We start from the raw sequence: 19652 nt of genomic DNA on the forward strand, positions 1-19652 counted from the left end.
TGCCCATAGTATACATGCATGTATTTAAAAATCATCCCAAAATCAAAGAACGGATAGAAGTTTCCGAGGGGTAATTTTGTCAGTGAAGAAGTAGGTAAATGGGTCCCATCTTGTCCACGTCCCTTCTAACTAAATAAAAAGTCAATGGGCGTTATTGACATTTTCTCAATAGTAAAATAACAATCCCGGCGGTCAACACGAAAGTCCTTCTTGGACTGGATCCGCCCTTAATAATAATAATAATAATAATAATAATATTTGTATTAAGAAAATGGGAAGCCGTGCATTCATATTTTTAGAAAAATAACGAACGATGATATAGTAATTAGAGTTAATTTAATTAAAAATTAGATAAAATAATTTTAAATTTATTTTTCATAAAAATAAATGGGTCCAAGATAGCAGTTGGATTGGCTATTATTGTTAATAATTTTAATAATTTTTTTGTTTCTAATGGTCAAGGAATAGGGATCAACAATTCAATCAAACTACAACCACTTTACCTTTTCTATGGAGTTTCACCAAACAACCAAATCATGAAAAATATATATTTATTTATTTATAATTAAAAAGAATTATCTAATTAAGAAAAATATATTCCCTTTTCTTTAATTTATCAAAGAAATTAATTAGCAAGTGCTAAGCTATGATGAAATTAATTAGGTATTTAAGGAGAAAAAGTCATAGGCAAATACAAAAATGATCGACGACTCATAATTGTTTTGACATTTTATCATTTTCATGCCTGTTTTTCTCTCATAATTAATTATCAATTTTAGGAGTAAATAATTTTTTCTTTAATAATTTTTTTGGTATTAAAAATAAAAAAATTAAATTGTAGAAAGCAATTATTGGTTTAACTCGTAATCGAGGGTGGCATTATACACGTGATCTTAAAAATGGCTTCAGTTCAACTACCGAAGACTGGCCCGAACTGGATACTGTAGCAAGGAATTGATTGGCTTATGGAGAAGTGGTAGTCTAAGGTGCAGTACACGCATTAAAGAATGGGACGGAGTATTTTTATTGGGTAAAGGTAGTAGTATTATTAATTTAAGTATCTTAAGGTGTGAAATAGTTGGCCAAGTAAATCTAGTGTGTACGCACAGAACATTCTAAAAAGCGTGTTATACAAAGGAAGACTACACGATTTGAAGACATTTTAAAAGTCCATCTTTATCTTCCATCAGATTTTGTTTTTTGATTGCTTGTGTTTGGAGTGTCAGCATCATGTCATCATGTATTCATATGCATTACTCTGTTAATTAATTAAATATTTTTATACTTAATTTCGATTATAAAATAAATCCCTATTACCTGGAGCGAGATCAAGTGTTGTGGAAGTAATCACCTGGATATATATTCATTCATTTCAAATATATTATTTTATGTTAATTTTAATATTTATAATTAAAATTAAAATTTTAATTTATTATTGACAGTAAATTTAACAGGATTATTATTAAAAAAAATAAATTTATGACCGCCAAATCTTATTTATACTGGACGAGACCGAATTTAAAAAAATAACGCTGAATCAAATCCCATGAAACTCTTTTAGCGGACTGATCCAATATTTCAAGTCTTGATTTAGATACGCGGAGCAGGTCGAGTGGACCGTAAGTCCAGATTCAGTGAAAAATAATTCAGTCTGGTGATGTGATGTGAGAAATAATAATATGTCCAATCACTTGCAGTTCTGCCTGCATGCATGCCGAAAATTAAATAAACGCTTGATGTGGAGATGAGGTCTAACACATTCGTACATACGGACCGGAGTTATAGACATACATAGTACTGTAGTAAAAAAATCGTTAAACGTAATTAGCGGATAAAAAAAAATTAAAAGGGAAAAAACGTTTTCCTCTTATTTAAACTTACATTCATATTGAAAATTTCATTTTTTATATCTCAAAATATCAAAATTAAATTATAAATTTTTGCTAAATGTTACAAATTAGATTGCAAATTACTCTAATAAAAACTGAAGCTTGATGCTGAGTATCTTGAGGTCATTGGGTTGCTGGAATCAAGTTCTACTTTGTATTTTCTCTCATGGCTAGACGATGAGGGTTGGCTATGCTTGTTCTTTTAAGGGCTATTGAAATTTATCATCTTACGTTATAAAAAATCTTTTGTCCGATAAATATATTTATATAAAATTTTCATATATAATAATAATAATAATTTTTCGGAGAAAAAAAACAGCGACAAATTTGGGAGATGCTGAAAGTTGATATACAATACTGCAAGAAAAGGAAAACCGGGTTCGGGTTCGGGTTGGAGTTGAGTCCGTTACAACCACAAGCGGGCAGGCCACCTCACCATCTACGTCATCTGAAATAGTATAGTAATACACGCCTCAAATTACTTCCTTTTCTATTTTATTTTAGATCATTGATCTAAAAATAATTTAATTTTATGAGTTTTTATATTTATAATTAAAATTTATAATTTTAATATTTTAATTTTTAAATTTATTATAATTATAATATTTTTTTAAAATTAATTTTAATTAAATTTAAATTAATTATATAATATATTATGTGTAATTATTTTTATTATATAAGTAATTTAATTAATTTAAATTTATTAAGCTTAAACTTCTAATTATTTAAAATATTTCATTAAAATTATTATTTAAATATGAAAATTTTAATTATATAATTTTAAAATTTCATTAAATTAAAATTTTAATATTTTAACTAAAATTTAATTTCAATTAATCAAACTACATATATAGTAAAAATGTAACATACAACATGTAATATAAGTTAATCTAAATTTTATTAAAATTAATTTAAAAAAATATTATGATTTTGAAATATTTTTTATTTAAAATTAAAATTTTTAACTATAAATATGAATATCAATAATAATTAATAAACAAATTTATTCAAATATTCAAAATAATTTATATGAATCGTTGGTAATTTTTTTGTAGCTATTTCTTGAAATTTGTTGCTTAAAAGTCTCTAAATTTTATGCTTCTTTTCAAAATTGTTTTGATAATTGCAAATTTCACGATTAAAATAAAATTACTACTTTATCCAATTTCTGCCACGTTTTCTTGTTGAAAGCAATTCTTTTATATTTTTCTTACTTAAAATGCAAAAACTCATTTTTTCTTAATTTATAAAATAAACTATGTTTAACAGAAAAATTGAATCTTTTAAGAGTTATAATGTTTTAGTTTTGTCTATCAAATATGGTATTTTTTAAATTTTATTTGAATTATGTTAAAACTTAAATCGTTTTTCTTTTTGGGGTAACGTGTGAATCCAGGAATTTGAGAAAAATTTCTTTGTCATTTATATTGGAGATAGAGAACGACTGGAACTTAGAACTAATTGATTTTCTATTAAATCGATGTGATTTTTTAAAAATTTCGGTGTAATTTAATTTTAATTTAAAAAAACATGTATTCAATTTATTTTTATTTTTTAATTTATTTCTGCTCGAAATTGAATCCCTATAATAGAAATATCACAGTCCCTCTCGGCCATTGTGGACGACATGGCATGCAAATGAAATCCCTTTCCTTTTTATCTTCTCATAACCCGTGCTGGGTATTTATTAATTTTTTTTTGTTTGTTGATTGTGCTATCCACGTCACCATACCGATGCCCGCCAAACACCGGCCAGGCAATTTTTATCTGGAAAATTGGAGCTTCATCCAAATAGATACGGACATGTATTTTTTGTTTTTTAACAAATTATACAACTTTTAGGCTGTCTTCAGTGATACTAATAATTAATTTTTTTATTAGCAATAATTATTTAAATAATGATTAATTAACTATTGTAGTATCTGTATTATCGAATAAATTTAATTCTGAATTGAAATTTGTCTTTTTCTGGAATTTTGTTTTTATCCTGCAAGTTCATCATTGCATTTGAAAAGTCCAAACGGGCAACAGTACAGGTAGAGGCACTAATAGCAAATTAACCAGTAAAAGACCAACAGAGTCCGGCCCATAACTGAAATGAGGAAGGAGCTCAACCCATAATAACCAAAACCAACCCAACCAGCAAATGAACACAACTCAAGATCTTTGCACACACTGTTCACTGCTAACTGCAACCCATCCAGAATCGAAGGAACCGCCGAGATGCACCGACTCCATTGCACATCTGCCGGGTGCATTGTTCACCAAAGCCACCGCAGGAACCTCTGCACCAACGACACACCGATTAGCCTACAACATAAACACCAACAACGAAGCCAACAAGCAACCCAAGAATATATTCACAGACACAAATCAGATTGGATCGAAAGAAGCAAATAAAAGCAGAGATTAAAGGTATCCCACATCGGAAAGAGGTTGAAAGGAAGAAAGCCTTATAAATCTCTATCCTTGAAACCCAGTGGACACGTTTTAAGCAAAACCGTGCGGTCTTGAGTCAAAGCGAACAATATTCACTGGTGTGAACTCAGGATCCAGACGACTCAACGTCATCAAATGGCATCGTCTGTGGGAAAAATAACCCTAGTACTCGTGCCTCCTATACGGGTGGATCAAAGGTATCCCATATCGGAAAGAAGTTGAAAGGAAGAAGTTTGGTTCATGGTATTTTCAGTCTATTATATCTATGGAGCCGGCCGAAGGAGCTGAAGAAGTTCCGGCACTTATATGGCACCAATCCTCACACTTCCAAAAAAACGTACCAAACGAAATAAATAACAATCAAATCACCACAAGAAAAATAAGAACTCACCCTCCAAAACAAATGAAACAACAAAAAGAAAAATAAGAAACAAAAACCTTTAATTTTTTATAAAATTTTTATAAGTATGAAAAATAATATTAATTTTTTAATTATTTTTTTAGTTTTTGAGTGTTTTAAATATTAAAAAATTTAAAAAATATTTTTTTAAAAAATATTTTCTACAGAACAAATAGACAGCAAATAAAAATTATATGTGATTCTCATCCTATTTTATCATATAATTATTTTACACATAATAATTTTATTATAATTATTAATTAGAATGAATTTATGTAAATTTTATAATATATAACTTTTATATATATAAGACCTTTTGAATAATTTTTTTAATTAAATATAGATGTTCGTAAATTAAATTTTTGTGAGAATGGATAACTTTATTAAAACGTGCTCGAGTAAATAACCATGTTTAGAATAAAAATATCTACACTTTTTATAAAAATATCTACACTTTTTATAAAAATATCTGCACTTTTTATATATATTGCATATTAAATAAATATAATTTGCACATTTTATTTAATTATTAGATATTAATTAAAATTAAATAGATTCAGATTTTTTATATTATAAATAAATTTTAATCGTGGGATGAGTTCGCATATCATTCACGTACCCTACCCGCTAAGATCATCGCTGACATCTCGGGTCCACATCTGCTCCAAAAGTTACCAGTCTCAAGCATCAGGTCATGCCCCCACAAAAATCCCTTGCTATAATTGGACATCACATCTCTCCCCAGCCCCTTACTCACCCAAGTCTTCCCCAGCTTCCCTATACTTAGCGAGCTAGCCTGAGGTATGGCTCGCGTTACTTTGGTCTCTTCGATCCTGCTTCTGCTCTTCTGCATCGCCGCTGCAGGATCAGCGTTCGATGACTCTAATCCTATCAGACTTGTGTCCGACCGTCTCCGCGACTTCGAAGCTTCCGTCGTCAAAGTCATCGGCCACACTCGCCGCGCTCTTTCCTTCGCCCGTTTTGCTCACAGGTATCCGATCGATCTCCACACGGCTTTGGATTTTTTTTTTTCATCTGAAACTGGAAGTGGAGTTCTGTAATTGTTTTAAACTTGGAAATTTGTAGGCATGGTAAGAGGTATGAGACCGAGGAGGAGATGAAGCTGAGGTTCGCGATTTTCTCGGAGAATTTGGATTTGATTAGATCCACAAATAAGAAAGGCTTACCATACACTCTTGCTGTTAATGGTCAGATTGGATCTAATACTAGAAATGCAAAATTCTGGCAGCTAACAGCCTTTTACTGTTTTTTAATTTAGTACTTTGACCGTCCAACTATGCTGAAGAACTATAAAGAGTTCAGCCGGTGCTATCGACTATTTCATGTTGACTTAGTTTATTTGATTTCATAGTTTTTTCCGATTGGACCTGGCAAGAATTCCAAAAACACAGATTAGGAGCTGCTCAGAACTGCTCTGCCACCACAAAAGGCAATCACAAGCTCACTGACGCTGTCCTACCTGAGACGGTACCTACCCTTTTGAAACTCATAACCGTTTAGATGATAATTTTCAGTTTCTCTGTTTTCGAGAGAAGAACTAGTTTTATTTTGGTATTTAATTACCTTTTAAATTAATTTTTCAATTATATCGAAATTAATATCTATAATCCCTGATTTTTATAAATCTAACTCTATTTTGTATTGTTAAATTTAAGTTGCTTGTTTTTGAAACTCAATGATTTTGTTCTATATTTTTACTCTATTCAACTAAACAGAAAATAAATAGGGTGGTTTCAAGGATCAAGGTATATAGATTAATTTGAATGTATATATATAACTTAAAAATGAAAAAAATAATTTATCCTTAGATAATATGGACCTATTAGCCAAAATTGCATCTGGTTCCCCAGTTTCCTCCTCCATTTTGTAATAATACTGTAACAGCTCAGATGTTTTCAAGTTATATAATGACTTCACCGTTGCCATCGTCTCTTTGTGATATGTAGCAACAACAATTCCCCTTCATTTGGGGAAAGGAAGGAGAGTGATGGGAAGAAAAATTAGGGCGATAGAAAGTGAGGGTGGATAATTGTTACTTTCTCTAATTCTGGCTGGAAACAGTTGAATTATCATTTTTACTACTTACATTGTAAATTTGAATTCAATTTGTTATTCAGTAGAAGGGCAAACCAGTAAATTCATTTGAAAAATTGTAATTCTCCTCACTTTCTCCTTAAAGTCGGTTTGTTTCATTTTGGTGGAACAATTGATTGGCTTTCTCCCACTTTTCTCCTCCCTTGTCTTTTTGCCACTCAGATTCTTAGCTGAACTCATTTTATCGTGTCATTCATAGATTCATCCAATTAATTACTCCACATCATCTATAATGATAAAAGAAATAAAGATTAAATTACATAGTTACTGATAACTATGCAAATATGAAAAGATAGTTGAAACTTGAATCGCATGTTTGTTTATAATTATATTGCTATAAGTAATTTAATTGATTTGATGTATGGATGCCGTGTTAGAGATTGAGTCTACCTAAGAAAACAGCGAAGAAAAGGTATCTCACCTCAACTTTAACTTATCTCTCCTTCTCTTACCCTCTCTTTCGCCTTTCCCAAACGTAGGGTTAAGAAAATAACTGCTTTATGCTACAATTGATGAGCTATAATACTGAATTTAAGAGACTGTAAATAAATTTATCTGCTTAAAACATGGTGGTTAAATCCTCCTACTTATGCATAGGAATATCACTTCTTTAACAGATACTTGATATGCATCAATCTGCTCTTGTAAATCTGTAGTCTAATGTTTGTGTCCCGATGCTGTGGGTATAGAAAGACTGGAGAAAAGAAGGCATAGTCAGCCCGGTTAAGAATCAAGGCAGTTGTGGTTCTTGCTGGACTTTCAGGTTAGGACTGCAACTTGTCAAGAAAATGGTGTTTAATTATGCTACCGTGTTTCTAAACATCTCCTCATTTGTAGCACTACTGGAGCTCTTGAGGCAGCCTATCATCAGGCTTTTGGAAACGGAATCTCTTTGTCGGAGCAGCAGCTTGTGGATTGTGCTGGTGCTTTTAATAACTTTGGCTGCCATGGTGGATTGCCATCTCAAGCCTTTGAGTACATCAAATACAACGGTGGTCTTGAATCTGAGGAAGCATATCCCTACACTGGAAAAGATGGTATATGCAAATTCTCATCGGAAAATGTTGGTGTCCAGGTGCTCGATTCCGTCAACATTACCCTTGTAAGTTGCTTGTACAGTTCTAAATATTTATGTTCATCTCAAGTGTAGGACGTGGAGGAAAAACTCATTGAGTGTGAGTGGAATGCGTTTAGGTTGGTTATTTTAATTATGCTTAATAGGCAGTGTCACCATTGTGTGGCTTAAAAACTGATCTAATTATCATACAATTTGCTCTGAAGTATCCTCGTGGCCTTAAGTTTTTATTTTGATAAAAACATTTAACTTTAGGTCCATTATAGATTTCTTATTGTTGATTTTACTTGCAGGGTGCTGAAGATGAATTGAAGCATGCTGTTGCCTTTGTCCGTCCTGTGAGCGTGGCTTTTCAGGTTGTCAGTGGTTTCCGTTTTTACAAGAGTGGAGTTTATACCAGTGATGTTTGTGGCAGAACTTCCCAGGTGAGTTCTTCTGTTTATATATTTATTTCAGAATGAAATTTTAATTCCGACAAAAATAATTGGGTAAATGTACAATACCTAGTTTGTGCTCAAATTTTATAGAGGGTATCCACAAGATATACATCCATGTTTATCTGATTGAAGGTTAAACCTCTAATATTATAATTAGTTCGTGTGCTTTTCATGGCAACATGTACGTGTTGAGATGCTTGCTTGTTAACCATTAATCACATTGGTTATCTTGTTTTTTTTCCCCTTTTTTTTTCTCAATGGTGGTCAAATGCGCATATCCTTCCAATGATGCATTAGTTCTTTTCTAACAGTCTCCAAATTCTATTGCAGGATGTGAACCATGCTGTTCTTGCAGTTGGGTACGGGGTCGAAGATGATATTCCACATTGGATAATTAAGAACTCTTGGGGTGAGAATTGGGGCGATAATGGCTATTTTAAGATGGAATTGGGGAAAAACATGTGTGGTAAGTGTCCAATCCCTCTAATGTGACTATGTGAAACCCAATGAAAATCTCTTGAACAGAATATAACTTTATATTTTAACTGGAAATACTGAAATCCTATGGGAATTACATTTCCCCTGTCCTCCTGGCTGTCATCCAGTGAAAATTACACATCAATTTTACCATATCTTGTCTCTTAATTATTGTCTTGGATTTGAGTCAGCTCATCCTGATTGTGATGATCTTAATGTAGGTGTTGCAACGTGTGCATCATACCCCATTGTAGCTTAATACAACTGTGCAGAAAAAGGGAGCCATTGGGTAAGTAATGTGTGGTATAAATCGTGTTTGAGTAGGTCATGAAGTGAAGATATGTGAGGTGAAAAGTCATTGTGTGAAGATAATTGTGTTGGCTTTATGTAAAATAAGACCCTGGATAATGTATGCCAGACAGATATAGTGTAAATTCAGAATTTCAATAATGTCATGAAGACTTTATATCAGTGAACATTTTTTGCATGTACTTTTATATCAGCGATTATTACTTCCTCACTTACATTAGCATGGGTTCTATTTTCCTCAATTCAGTTAAATATATTTTATTCATATCGATATTTGGGGAATTCTCCCCCAGCAATTTACAAATCTCTTTTCTCGTTTAGTGTTGAAATCGAAAATCTTATTTGCTAAGGTGTGGAGTGAATTAGGTAATGTACTTATAATCTACGTGCTACTGTCAATAACAGTAATAATAGATGAAAAGATGAATTTGTAAATTGATTAAAATATTTTTATAAATTTATTAAAATATTAATCGGTATAAATTAATTCTTTTTATAATCCAAATAAAAAATTAAAATTTTAGCAATTTTAATAGAAATTTTTAGTTTTATATAACTCACATAAGCATACTGTTTGTTTGTAGTTAATTTGTGATAGAAAAATCTATCCATTTTCATATATGATAGCTCTATGGGCTCTCCTCCCTAATTAAAGGAGAAGCTACCCCACGCACATTCGATTGTTTTTTTGTTTTTTCGAAGGATACATTCGTTTGTTTTATTATTTTTAGTCCTAACACACAAAAATCAATTATATAATTAAAATACAAATCAATTACATTAAATTTTAATCTTATTGTAAATTTTATTTTCCAAACATTTATTCATATTTTAATACACTATTAATAATAAAAATATTATTATTATTATTATAATTATTATTATTAACTCTTTATTTATTAAATTTTTTAAATAAGATTACACTTTAGTCATAATAATGATATTAAATTCAGTAAGATAAAAAAGAACACAAAATGAAGAGCCTAAAAAGGAGAAAATATAAGAAGAGAATTGGATAATTCATTATCGATGAGAATTCTCATTGATAACCAATTTAAAAAGTAAGGAAAAAAAAAAGAGAACTTGTTGGTATTTATAAAATTATAAATATTAAACAAACTGAATCTTTTAATGTTATAACAAAACAAAGTAAAATAAAATATCTAAATCCATTAAAATGAATATTAATTTTTTAAAATAAACTAATGCAACTTTTAAAGAATTTTATTTTACTAATGAAATGATAGTCGAGTTTAAAAATTATAAAAATAAAAGAATGAATTTTCTGAAAATTCCGAAATTTAATAGTAATTCTCACATAATGTGCGAGGCCCGATCCAACAAATCTCCAACCCACTGATGGAGCCGATAATCATCGTCAGTTGAGTTCATCAGTTGACTGATTCTGCAACAAAGGATATCACGAAATTGCGCAATGGAATGGCAGGCAAAATCTAAACCATGATCTGAAACCCTAACTCGATTCTTGTTGAAACAAATATCTACAAAAACCCTAGAATACCAAGAAAGAGAGAAGATGTCCATGCACAGACATGGCAATTCACCCTCCGCATCTCCTGAAGAAAACACTATGTAAGTTTTCACTTATTCAAATGCCCACATTTACTTTCAATTTCCTTCTTTTGAATTCTGATTGCTTTGCCCTTTCGTGCCTTTGCAGGTTCCTCGATATACTTCATGAGGCTCCCTTATGTGGTCATCGGAAGCGCAGGAGTGTTGTTGGCGCTGTTGTCTACTGTTTTATACTGGCAAGTTCAAATTTATTACATTTAAGCTTCATTTCATGATTATGGAATTTGGGATTACTTTTGTTTCAAAATTTTCTTTATTTTCCGTGTCTTTTAAAAAAGCTCTGATTGTTTTTCAATTTTAGGCGGGTTATGCTGTTTTGGGTGCCATTGCTCCCTTTGTATTTCATCACAGATTGGTCCCCTCGTTGCTTTGTAGTTGCGATGTTGCTCTTCTAATAGTCACAGGTCTGCTTTACTGGAGCCTTTGAATGCCTTTCTTTCCATTTCCTGCTTTTAGAAAATTTCACAGGATCATTGTACTGCCATTGCAATGTCTGAATTATTGCCGGTTTTTGCCGCCAGATCAGAGCAATCATTTTTCATGTTTTTAATTACTATATGGTACTGTATCATTTTTGTTGGGCTTGATTACAGTTGCTTATTGAAAGGTGGAAATCTGACTATGTAGGATGTTAATTACTGAACATTTGTATTTTATTTCTCTTTAAACTTTGAAACTTTCTGTGCTAATTACACCTTAGACTTGAGAATTAAACTGTCTATGTTGATGCTGGAAATTATGATGTCTAGTTGTGCTATCTGCATCCTCAATTATATTATTCTTGCTATTGTACTATTTGGTAAATCACTTTGCTCACATGGAATCCTCATTTTCAGAACATATTTTACTGGCTTGAGACATACTGCAATTTAGTTTTGGCAACTGGTTTACTTCTGGTTTCTATTACTTGTTTTCTTCTTTCATTATTTAGTCCCTCCAATGTGTCTTGCACAGTATCATTCATCTTCAAGTGGTAGGTTTCATCTACCATAGCTTTGTGATGGGCAAGTGTGCTGCAAATGTAATACGTTTATTTCAATCTTCCAGGCATCTGCCAACAATATTTTGTTTCACAAGTCCAGAAAATTCGCTTACAGGTATGCTTAATTGAGAAGTAGTAAAATGCTAGTTTAGCAAGTTTTATGATGTGCAGCTAGTTTGTCCGTCCAAAAATCAGTTATCTGCACTTGTTTGGCAATCTCTGTCTCTCTTTCTCTCTCTAGTTGAAGATTCAGATTATATTGGTAAAAAAAGTTTGTCAGATGTGTTGGATCTGAATGGAACACTTTTGGAGGGATTGAAGAAATAGCCAAAAAAGTTAGGCTACTATAGCACCATGCTTTGGTGTTTCTATTTAAGTGTAGTGCTATCAGGATGTAAAGTCATGTGGTTCATTAATTTGCCTTTTATCTGGTGCAGAAACCATTACATGCTCATTCATTTTGCAGGGTTATTATAGTTTCAGCCAGAAATTGAAGCATATTGTTCGCTTACCATTTGCCATTACTGCCTATGGTAAGTACTCTCTCTCTCTCTCTCTCTCTCTCTCTCTCTCTCACGCATACACACTCAAACTATATGTTTACCTTCTGTGGGCTACTAAGTCTGTTTTGTTAGGAAAGAATGGTTGGTTGGAGAGCACACTTAAAGTTTTGATATAAGTGTTTGAAAATTATGTATTCTTATAGGTACTTTTTTTTAAACTTATTTTTAAAATATCATGCTTTAACAGATTAACTTAGTATAGTTAGAGTTGGCTTTTTGCACCATAACTTGTTATATTTCACATACAAAATGCAAATATTTAATTTACAGAAATTCCCTTCTATCTCTTTGAAGTTACTACTTTGATCATTTTATTGAATAATTTAGATAAATTATAGGAACTGCTGCAATGTTGCTCGTCACAGTGTGGAAACCGCAAATCAGCTTTCTTTCGATCGCAGCATTACTCAGGTACATGTATCACCTGTATTTAAGCATCAAGTGTTGTGTAGTAAAGACACATTCCCATATTGGAGGGCTCTTTTTCCTCATTGTTATATTTGCATTTCTTGTCTGCGTCCTGCTTCTGCTTTTGTAGTAGGTTAAGAATGAAACATTGGGGTCTAATTGGCTTTTCAAACTGTATATTTATGGCAATTCCTTAGCTTATGTAATGAAATCTGCAGGATTATTGTGTTGACTGAAGCAATATGTGCTGTATCCTTTATGAGCGTCTATATTGGTGAGTTGATTTGGATACTTTAAGATGTTTTCACTACCTCATTTGTTGCAGTGGACCTGACAATTATCTAAGCTTATAGGGTAGTTAAAATGAGATTTTCTCCATTCCAATCCAATGATAAATATTTTAAGTTCTGCCCTATTCCATAGGCAACAAGTATAGGTTGTTCTTGTGGATAATTGCTGCTACTAAAACTTACTATTGCCTCTTCAAAATTCTGGATTTTTGAAGAATGTGTGTCGTGCAAAGGGAAGCATCCATTTCAAATCTGGCTTGTGTTTTCCACTTTCCAGTAGCAAAATCCGTTGCACAAGTATTTAATAAAATGAGAACTTGAGAACATAAGACAAATTTTCTTCTTCTATGTGAATGCACATATTATTGAAGATACTATTGTCTTGCCAAATCTAGAATTCTACCAAGTTCACCTGTTTACCTGATTTGAGCTCATAAATCAATGTGTTGGACATGATATGATTTATTGCTATTTGTCCCTTGTTTATTTATTTGCGTCTATCTTGGAGTCTGCAGGTTATTTGCACCAGTACAATTCATTAGATTCTGAGCCTGATATATTGAAGTCATTATATTCTCCACTCCAACAATCAAGTTCTTTAGAAGGCTTGAGGTAGTTATACATTCTTCTCCCTTCTAGCCCCTTACCAATGTTTTCAAGCGTTGGGGTGAAATAGATTAAGATATATATGTGTATGTATTATGCATGAAGCATAATCCTCTGTGAGCATTTTTTGTGCATCGTACTGGTGGCAGTTGCGTCATGTGAGGTTCACTGCTATAATTGTGCTATGCCTGAAACATGGTGATTATTCACTGATCTCTTTTGTGCAACAGATATCATGATGGTGGTCGACTTTCTGATCAGCAAATGGCTTTGCTTCAATATCAGCGTGAGAACCTTCATTTTTTGAGTGAGGAGGTATATGGCCACTAACTCATGATTGTATTGCTTTATCTTTAAGTTTGTTGTTTCTGTGTGTCTTGCCCAACCCCACTCCACTCTTTTTTCTTTGATAATCTTTTGATTTGGTCACTGAAATGCTGTGGGCAATAAGCGACTCTTAACTGTCATGGATTGTTCGCATATTTTTACTTTTTTAATAATTTTCCTTGTTTCTTGCTTAATGCTCATAAACATGTGTTTGTGCAGATTCTTCGTCTGCAAGAGTGCCTAAGCAAATATGAGCGAACTAATGATGGGAGCACACCGCAGGCAGCAATCCTCCTGGCTAAGTTCTTTTTTATTAGAAGTTTAGAACTATGCGTGACTAGAAATTGACAAAAATGCGAGTAATCGTAGCTACAGTTGCCAATCTCAAAGTTATTTATGTGGCTGGCCCTAGAATATTTTTAAACAGATCTAACAAACTCCCTGAAAGCTTTATCCATTCTGTTTGAACAGAAGTGGAGTTGTCCTGTGATAAATGGTTAAACTAATGGTTACTTGCTTCTATCCAGGTTGATCTTGCGCACATGCTAGCAGCTCGTGAACAGGAATTACGGACACTTTCTGCTGAGGTAATAAGTGATCTATGAGTAGCACTTGTTTTGTCTGCACATTGCTTGGACATGTGTGCTCACATGCGCACATATGCAGCGGCAGTCAATTTTTATTTGCTTCATCTTCCTTGGTGATCTGCTCTTGCTGGTTTCTGTCACTTCTGCTTTGTAGCTGTTGATTGTGAATTGTATTTATGCATTTATCTAATGCCTAGCCGTTTGTCTGATTAGTCAAATATATTGTTCTCCTCCCTTGTGAGTTGGACTTCTCAAACTTCATTCTATGAAAGATCACTAAAATACTAAATTGGCATGGGGATGGGCTCATTTATTTTACAGATGAATCAACTGCAAACTGAGCTAAGGCTTGCTCTGTCTCTGATAGCTGAGAGGGACTCTGAGATACAGCGAGTTCGCACTACAAACAATCAGGTATCTCCAAGAGATGCAACTGATATTTTCAATTTAAAATTTTCTTTCCTCCTTTATTTTATTTTATGTTATTTTATGATGTATATTATTTATTACCCTAGCTGTATCAGCAAACGCTGCTAAATAATGATGCTTTGCCAAGAGGACACAACTAATACTTTCTCGATTGCTGCTCTACTTCTGCATCTCTTTTTCTGTTATTTTGCTTTTTGTTTGGATTTTCTTTAGGCTTTTTGGTTCTCTCTCTACCTCTTAATGGTTGTAGAATACAGGTATGGTGGTTGTTTAGCGTTGCAAGAAACCTGATGTCGCCCCCAACATGTTTTGAGCAAAGATTGTCTATTACATGCATGTGTTATGAAATACAATTACTAATTAGCTGTTGTGCTGAGCTTTTCATAATTTCATCGATGAAATGTTGGAACAGTATGTGGAAGAGAATGAAAGACTGCGAGCTATTTTGGGGGAATGGAGCTCAAGAGCAGCCAAGGTACTAATTTCTTGTTTAATCCTTGTACCATCTATTAATGGTTATTCATCCTGTTCTAGGATTACATTGTCATGAATGACATTGATGTAATCTAACATAACCTCATAAATTGATGCAACTTGATGTGTTAAAGCTTGAGCGAGCTTTGGAGGTTGAGCGTTTGTCAAATCTTGAACTGCAAAGGAAGCTTTCAACAAGAAATCAATCAAATGGGTCACCTGAATAAAGCTAGCAGCGCATAGCTTAGTTGCCCTGGAACTTTAACCATAACTTGTCATTTCTCGGCACTATGGGCGTAGATATTGTTTGAATGTATATAACGTTACCTTAAGGAAACTAGTCGAGGAAGCAATTCTGGTTGCATATCTTGCTTGATGCATTCTCTCATTTTTTCACTGCATGAAATTATTATAAGAATGAATAACCATGGAGAAGTAGCATCAGTGGGCTTTGATTTTAGTTCTCTGCCAAAGACAATTACTAAAACCACAACAATTTTGGCCGAGTTCTTGGTCTTATACAAGCTTTACACACACGGCCATTTTACTATCGATGTGGGATTTTCAAGGATTAGTCTTTATTATTTATCTCCTACCATACTTGTTATGCTTTTGCGCAGTCAGGACAGTCAAGTTAATTGCATAACATTACAAATTAGAATAAGGCATAAAATTAAAAATTAGAATAAGCTGTAATTCAGTTAAAATCGATAAATTTAGTTTTTATCAAGAAAAATATAGTTAAATCTCTGTCATTGTATTATTTTTTTGATTTCTGATTATGAATTGTATGTACTAAATTGTGGAAATACATGAAATTAGAAATATTTCCAAAGGCTTCATACTCCAAACCAGCACAACATAAAGGGGATCAAATTTCTTCACTTGAAACAATGCAGCGTGCTCAGATACTATCAGACAAATTATTAGTAACCGTCGTCGCATGTTCCAACGTTTTAAGATTCATAGGTCGTTCCTACCGTCTCGTCATCAATAGATGCGTTACTAGATTATAAGTAGGCTGCAACCTTTCAGGATACCTATGAGCCTGTCGGAAAGACAAATTTCAAAATCAACTAGCTTCTCGTTAAAACATTTTTTAATTACGGGTCATGATTAGATGGATTTATTATAAACCTTTCAATCCATATCAAAAACAAAAACAACAATGCCAATCAATGCTGGTAAATTTTCTTTAAATCAATGAAACAACGAAGCAAAAGAAAAAAAAAATATATCGCCAGGATTTTATAGGTAGTTACAATTTTTATATCTTATAAAATAATAATTAACCACAACGTTTAAAAAAATCATTATAATATCTTGAAAAAGATTAGAATTAATTTAAAATAAAGATTAGTTTCCTCTTCTCATTATTTTTTCCCTTCTTTAGATGTTTTCTTCCTGAATCGTGTGTATATATATAAAATTAAAAAAGAAAAAATTGGTGAGGCAACAGATAATGCTGTGGATTTTTTTTTCTTAATTTAAATTTAATATAAAAATGAATTTGACAGACAAAGGGAAAAATATCTGGAAATAGATAATCTTGTTTACTTCCTCCCATTCAGGATAAGCCTTTAAATTTATTCTCCTGCCCTTTCTCTTTCTTATCTTCTTCTCCATTTTAATTCACCCGTCTACGTCTTTGCATCCCATCATCTCACCAATGCCGCTCGTTCTTTCCCTCCCCGATTAATACTTCCCATACCCTTCTCATGTCGATTGCCTTTCGGACTTCTGGGGATTCCGTCCAGCCTTCTGAATTTATCCATCGGATGCCGCCCTTTATGGGGGCTTTTTCACAAGATCACCGGTTTCCGGCTGCGGAGAGAGGGCGGGACGATTTGGATGATTCTTCTAGCTCTTCGTCGATCGGGAGGAATAGTGATCAGTCGGATGGAGAGGATTCCGGCCAGGATTTTGACAATTCGGAGGTTCAGAGCTCGTATAAGGGGCCTTTAGATACCATGGATGCTTTAGAAGAGGTTTTACCTATCAAGTAAGTTTCTGTGTGCTGTTAATTTTTATGGGTATTTCTTTCAATCTTGATAGGGTTTGAGAAAATCTTATGGTTTCAATAATCTTGTTTATGCATGCGTTACTATTTTCATTTGATGTTATGAGATTGGACTCTATCCGAATCTTTTCGTCTTAGAATTGAGAAGCCTGAAAAAACTGATTCGTGTCCTTAAATATCTCAACCTCCCAATTCATAAGTGGTTTCGGAATAAAGGGATCATGCAATGATGGCTATGTCTGGTTTTGATATTAATCTGGTCTGATGGCCTTGAGTCTTAACCCATGATTGCAAAGTTCAAGCCTCTACTTTAATCAGAAGAAACTTTAGCATCTGACTTCTAACCGGGGAATTAGGAACATAAGGGAGTCTTTGTTAGTACTGATATGGAACCCAGAAGCTATATTATAACTGTTTGATTGATGCAGAGAAGCAATTGTAAATATAAATGGTTGATTACCAATTTCTTGCCATTGGTAATTGACTTCCATACTGTGTAAGAGATTGCCTCAGGAGGTAGCCTGCCCTTAACATATGAAACTTTCCTTATGGTAGGAGAGTTGCTTACGGTAGTTAGTTAAAGAAGTTGACGTTTTGCGGCATATAATCTCCAGCATTGTTGCTTTCAAAAAAAAAAATCTCCAGCATTGTCAATTTGTCATTTGCAATAGATAGAGCCTTTGACAATTAATACATATAAGCAGATGGGCACCCCTTCTCAAAAAGCTTAATTGGATCTAGAGGTGTGTTTGATGTAGCATTGTCAAACCTGCTACTGCACTGATTTTAATCTGGCCTTTACTGTCTTTTTCTGAATGTTTCAGGAGAGGCATATCAAAGTTCTACCATGGCAGATCAAAGTCGTTCACAAGTTTCGCAGATGTATCTTCTGCTTCTTCTATTAAAGATTTTGCAAAACCGGAAAATCCCTACAACAGGAAGCGCAAGAATCTATTAGCTCGCAACAATTTCGGGGATAAGAATTGCAATTACCCTCCCAAAGATGATGCAAGTGGGATATCAAAAAGACTAGCAAACTCTGATCGAAGTACGTCAGCTCTTTGTTCAACCATAAACTGCTCTAAAAACAATAGTAAAAGGGGGGATTCTCATCCATTGCCATCATCACCTTCTTGTCTTCCACCCCTGCATCCGCAAGGAAAATCATCACTCAACGTTGGATCATGTTCTCCGCTACCTCAAAGGAGTTCCCATTGCCGTTCATTCTCCCTTTCTGATATACAGTTTGCTGCTGCTCCTGCTGCAACTCATAATAACTAATTTAACAATTTGTTGTGACAACATTGACAATATATGTCGACATCTAGCTTTCGTTGGCTTCCCACTGTGAGTCTGGAAGTTGGAAACACTAGTTCAGAGTGTTGAAGTTTGTAGGGAGTTGATGGTTCTGCTTCCGCCTTTTGTTCTTGCGGATTTAGGCATACCATGTATGTGCATTTTAAGAAGTTGCACGCAGATGCTATGTCTCCCACGTTTTGTCTACTATGACTGTTAGAAGATGACTAGAATGTTTCATTGTATCTAATTATAACTTTTCCAAGAGTTGTAGATACTTGAGGATGGTTTTAATAACTATTAGATTATATATTTATAATTTGATGTTTGATCTGGTTCCATATGTGGTTAAGTTTACATTAGATGTATTTGTTTTCTTAGCCTTATTAGGGAATTTTGTGCTCTTCTTTTCTAAAGTGTATTTTGAAGTCATATGCTCTACTTGCATCTGATTCTGTTTCTGTGCATTTCTTTATAAGCATGGCTGTGAATTGTAGGGATGGTTTATTATTATTGAATCAAAGCAGTCATGGATGGTTTATATTTCTTTATAAGCAGTCATTGATGGCTATGAGCTTAAGTATTCATGATTATATCTAATCAAAATTAGTTAAAAAATTATCATAATATATATAATAAATTTTTTTATTTTACATAATATATTAAATTTTAAATTTAGATATTTATAATTTAAAAGCTATGACTAATTTTTATTATCAATTATTTTATTTATAATTAATTTTTAATATAATAAAAGATAGTTATTTGTCAAGTTTTATTTTTTTTAAAAAATATTAAAACTTGTCTATTTTAATGTTTCTTTTTAATAATGTTAAAATTTTAATTATTATAAATAAAAATTAATATATTCAAGTTATTTAAAATGTTAATCGTCAAAATTATTTGCGACATATTATTTTATTCAACAACAGAAAA

General features: G+C 32.8%; 3 protein-coding genes across 3 annotated transcripts; all 3 read left to right on the top strand.

Moving 5' to 3' along the window:
- The first annotated feature begins 5443 nt into the window (after positions 1-5443).
- On the top strand, positions 5444-9303 carry LOC110603794 (thiol protease aleurain-like). The gene is made up of 8 exons (XM_021741712.2): positions 5444-5719; positions 5815-5936; positions 6101-6216; positions 7533-7606; positions 7681-7945; positions 8212-8343; positions 8686-8821; positions 9054-9303. The coding sequence occupies exons 1-8, from the start codon at positions 5532-5534 to the stop codon at positions 9089-9091; spliced, it is 1071 nt and encodes a 356-aa protein (XP_021597404.1). The 5' UTR covers positions 5444-5531; the 3' UTR covers positions 9092-9303.
- Positions 9304-10450: 1147 nt separating this feature from the next.
- LOC110604067 (protein FIP1) lies at positions 10451-15764 on the top strand. The gene is made up of 14 exons (XM_021742133.2): positions 10451-10734; positions 10823-10910; positions 11036-11138; positions 11782-11831; positions 12183-12249; positions 12618-12690; positions 12906-12961; positions 13493-13589; positions 13814-13898; positions 14130-14192; positions 14438-14497; positions 14819-14911; positions 15339-15401; positions 15535-15764. Exons 1-14 carry the CDS (start codon positions 10679-10681, stop codon positions 15625-15627), a joined length of 1047 nt encoding a protein of 348 aa, XP_021597825.1. The 5' UTR covers positions 10451-10678; the 3' UTR covers positions 15628-15764.
- A 1186-nt stretch (positions 15765-16950) lies between these two features.
- On the top strand, positions 16951-19055 carry LOC110604170. The gene is made up of 2 exons (XM_021742292.2): positions 16951-17402; positions 18245-19055. Exons 1-2 carry the CDS (start codon positions 17119-17121, stop codon positions 18699-18701), a joined length of 741 nt encoding a protein of 246 aa, XP_021597984.1. The 5' UTR covers positions 16951-17118; the 3' UTR covers positions 18702-19055.
- Positions 19056-19652: the final 597 nt, after the last annotated feature.

The sequence above is a fragment of the Manihot esculenta genome, chromosome 16 (assembly GCF_001659605.2).
Source record: "Manihot esculenta cultivar AM560-2 chromosome 16, M.esculenta_v8, whole genome shotgun sequence".
Taxonomy (NCBI): Eukaryota; Viridiplantae; Streptophyta; class Magnoliopsida; order Malpighiales; family Euphorbiaceae; genus Manihot; species Manihot esculenta.

Bases quoted from the DNA above. Each gene is read 5' to 3' on its own strand.
- LOC110604067 (XM_021742133.2), top strand. From the start codon at position 10,679: ATGTCCATGCACAGACATGGCAATTCACCCTCCGCATCTCCTGAAGAA. The intron at 11,139-11,781 runs GTCTGCTTTACT...TCAATCTTCCAG, and splicing joins TGCTCTTCTAATAGTCACAG to GCATCTGCCAACAATATTTT. The intron at 13,590-13,813 runs GTAGTTATACAT...TTTGTGCAACAG, and splicing joins AGTTCTTTAGAAGGCTTGAG to ATATCATGATGGTGGTCGAC.
- LOC110603794 (XM_021741712.2), top strand. From the start codon at position 5,532: ATGGCTCGCGTTACTTTGGTCTCTTCGATCCTGCTTCTGCTCTTCTGC. The intron at 7,607-7,680 runs GTTAGGACTGCA...CCTCATTTGTAG, and splicing joins GGTTCTTGCTGGACTTTCAG to CACTACTGGAGCTCTTGAGG. The intron at 8,344-8,685 runs GTGAGTTCTTCT...ATTCTATTGCAG, and splicing joins TTTGTGGCAGAACTTCCCAG to GATGTGAACCATGCTGTTCT.
- LOC110604170 (XM_021742292.2), top strand. From the start codon at position 17,119: ATGTCGATTGCCTTTCGGACTTCTGGGGATTCCGTCCAGCCTTCTGAA. The intron at 17,403-18,244 runs GTAAGTTTCTGT...TGAATGTTTCAG, and splicing joins GAAGAGGTTTTACCTATCAA to GAGAGGCATATCAAAGTTCT.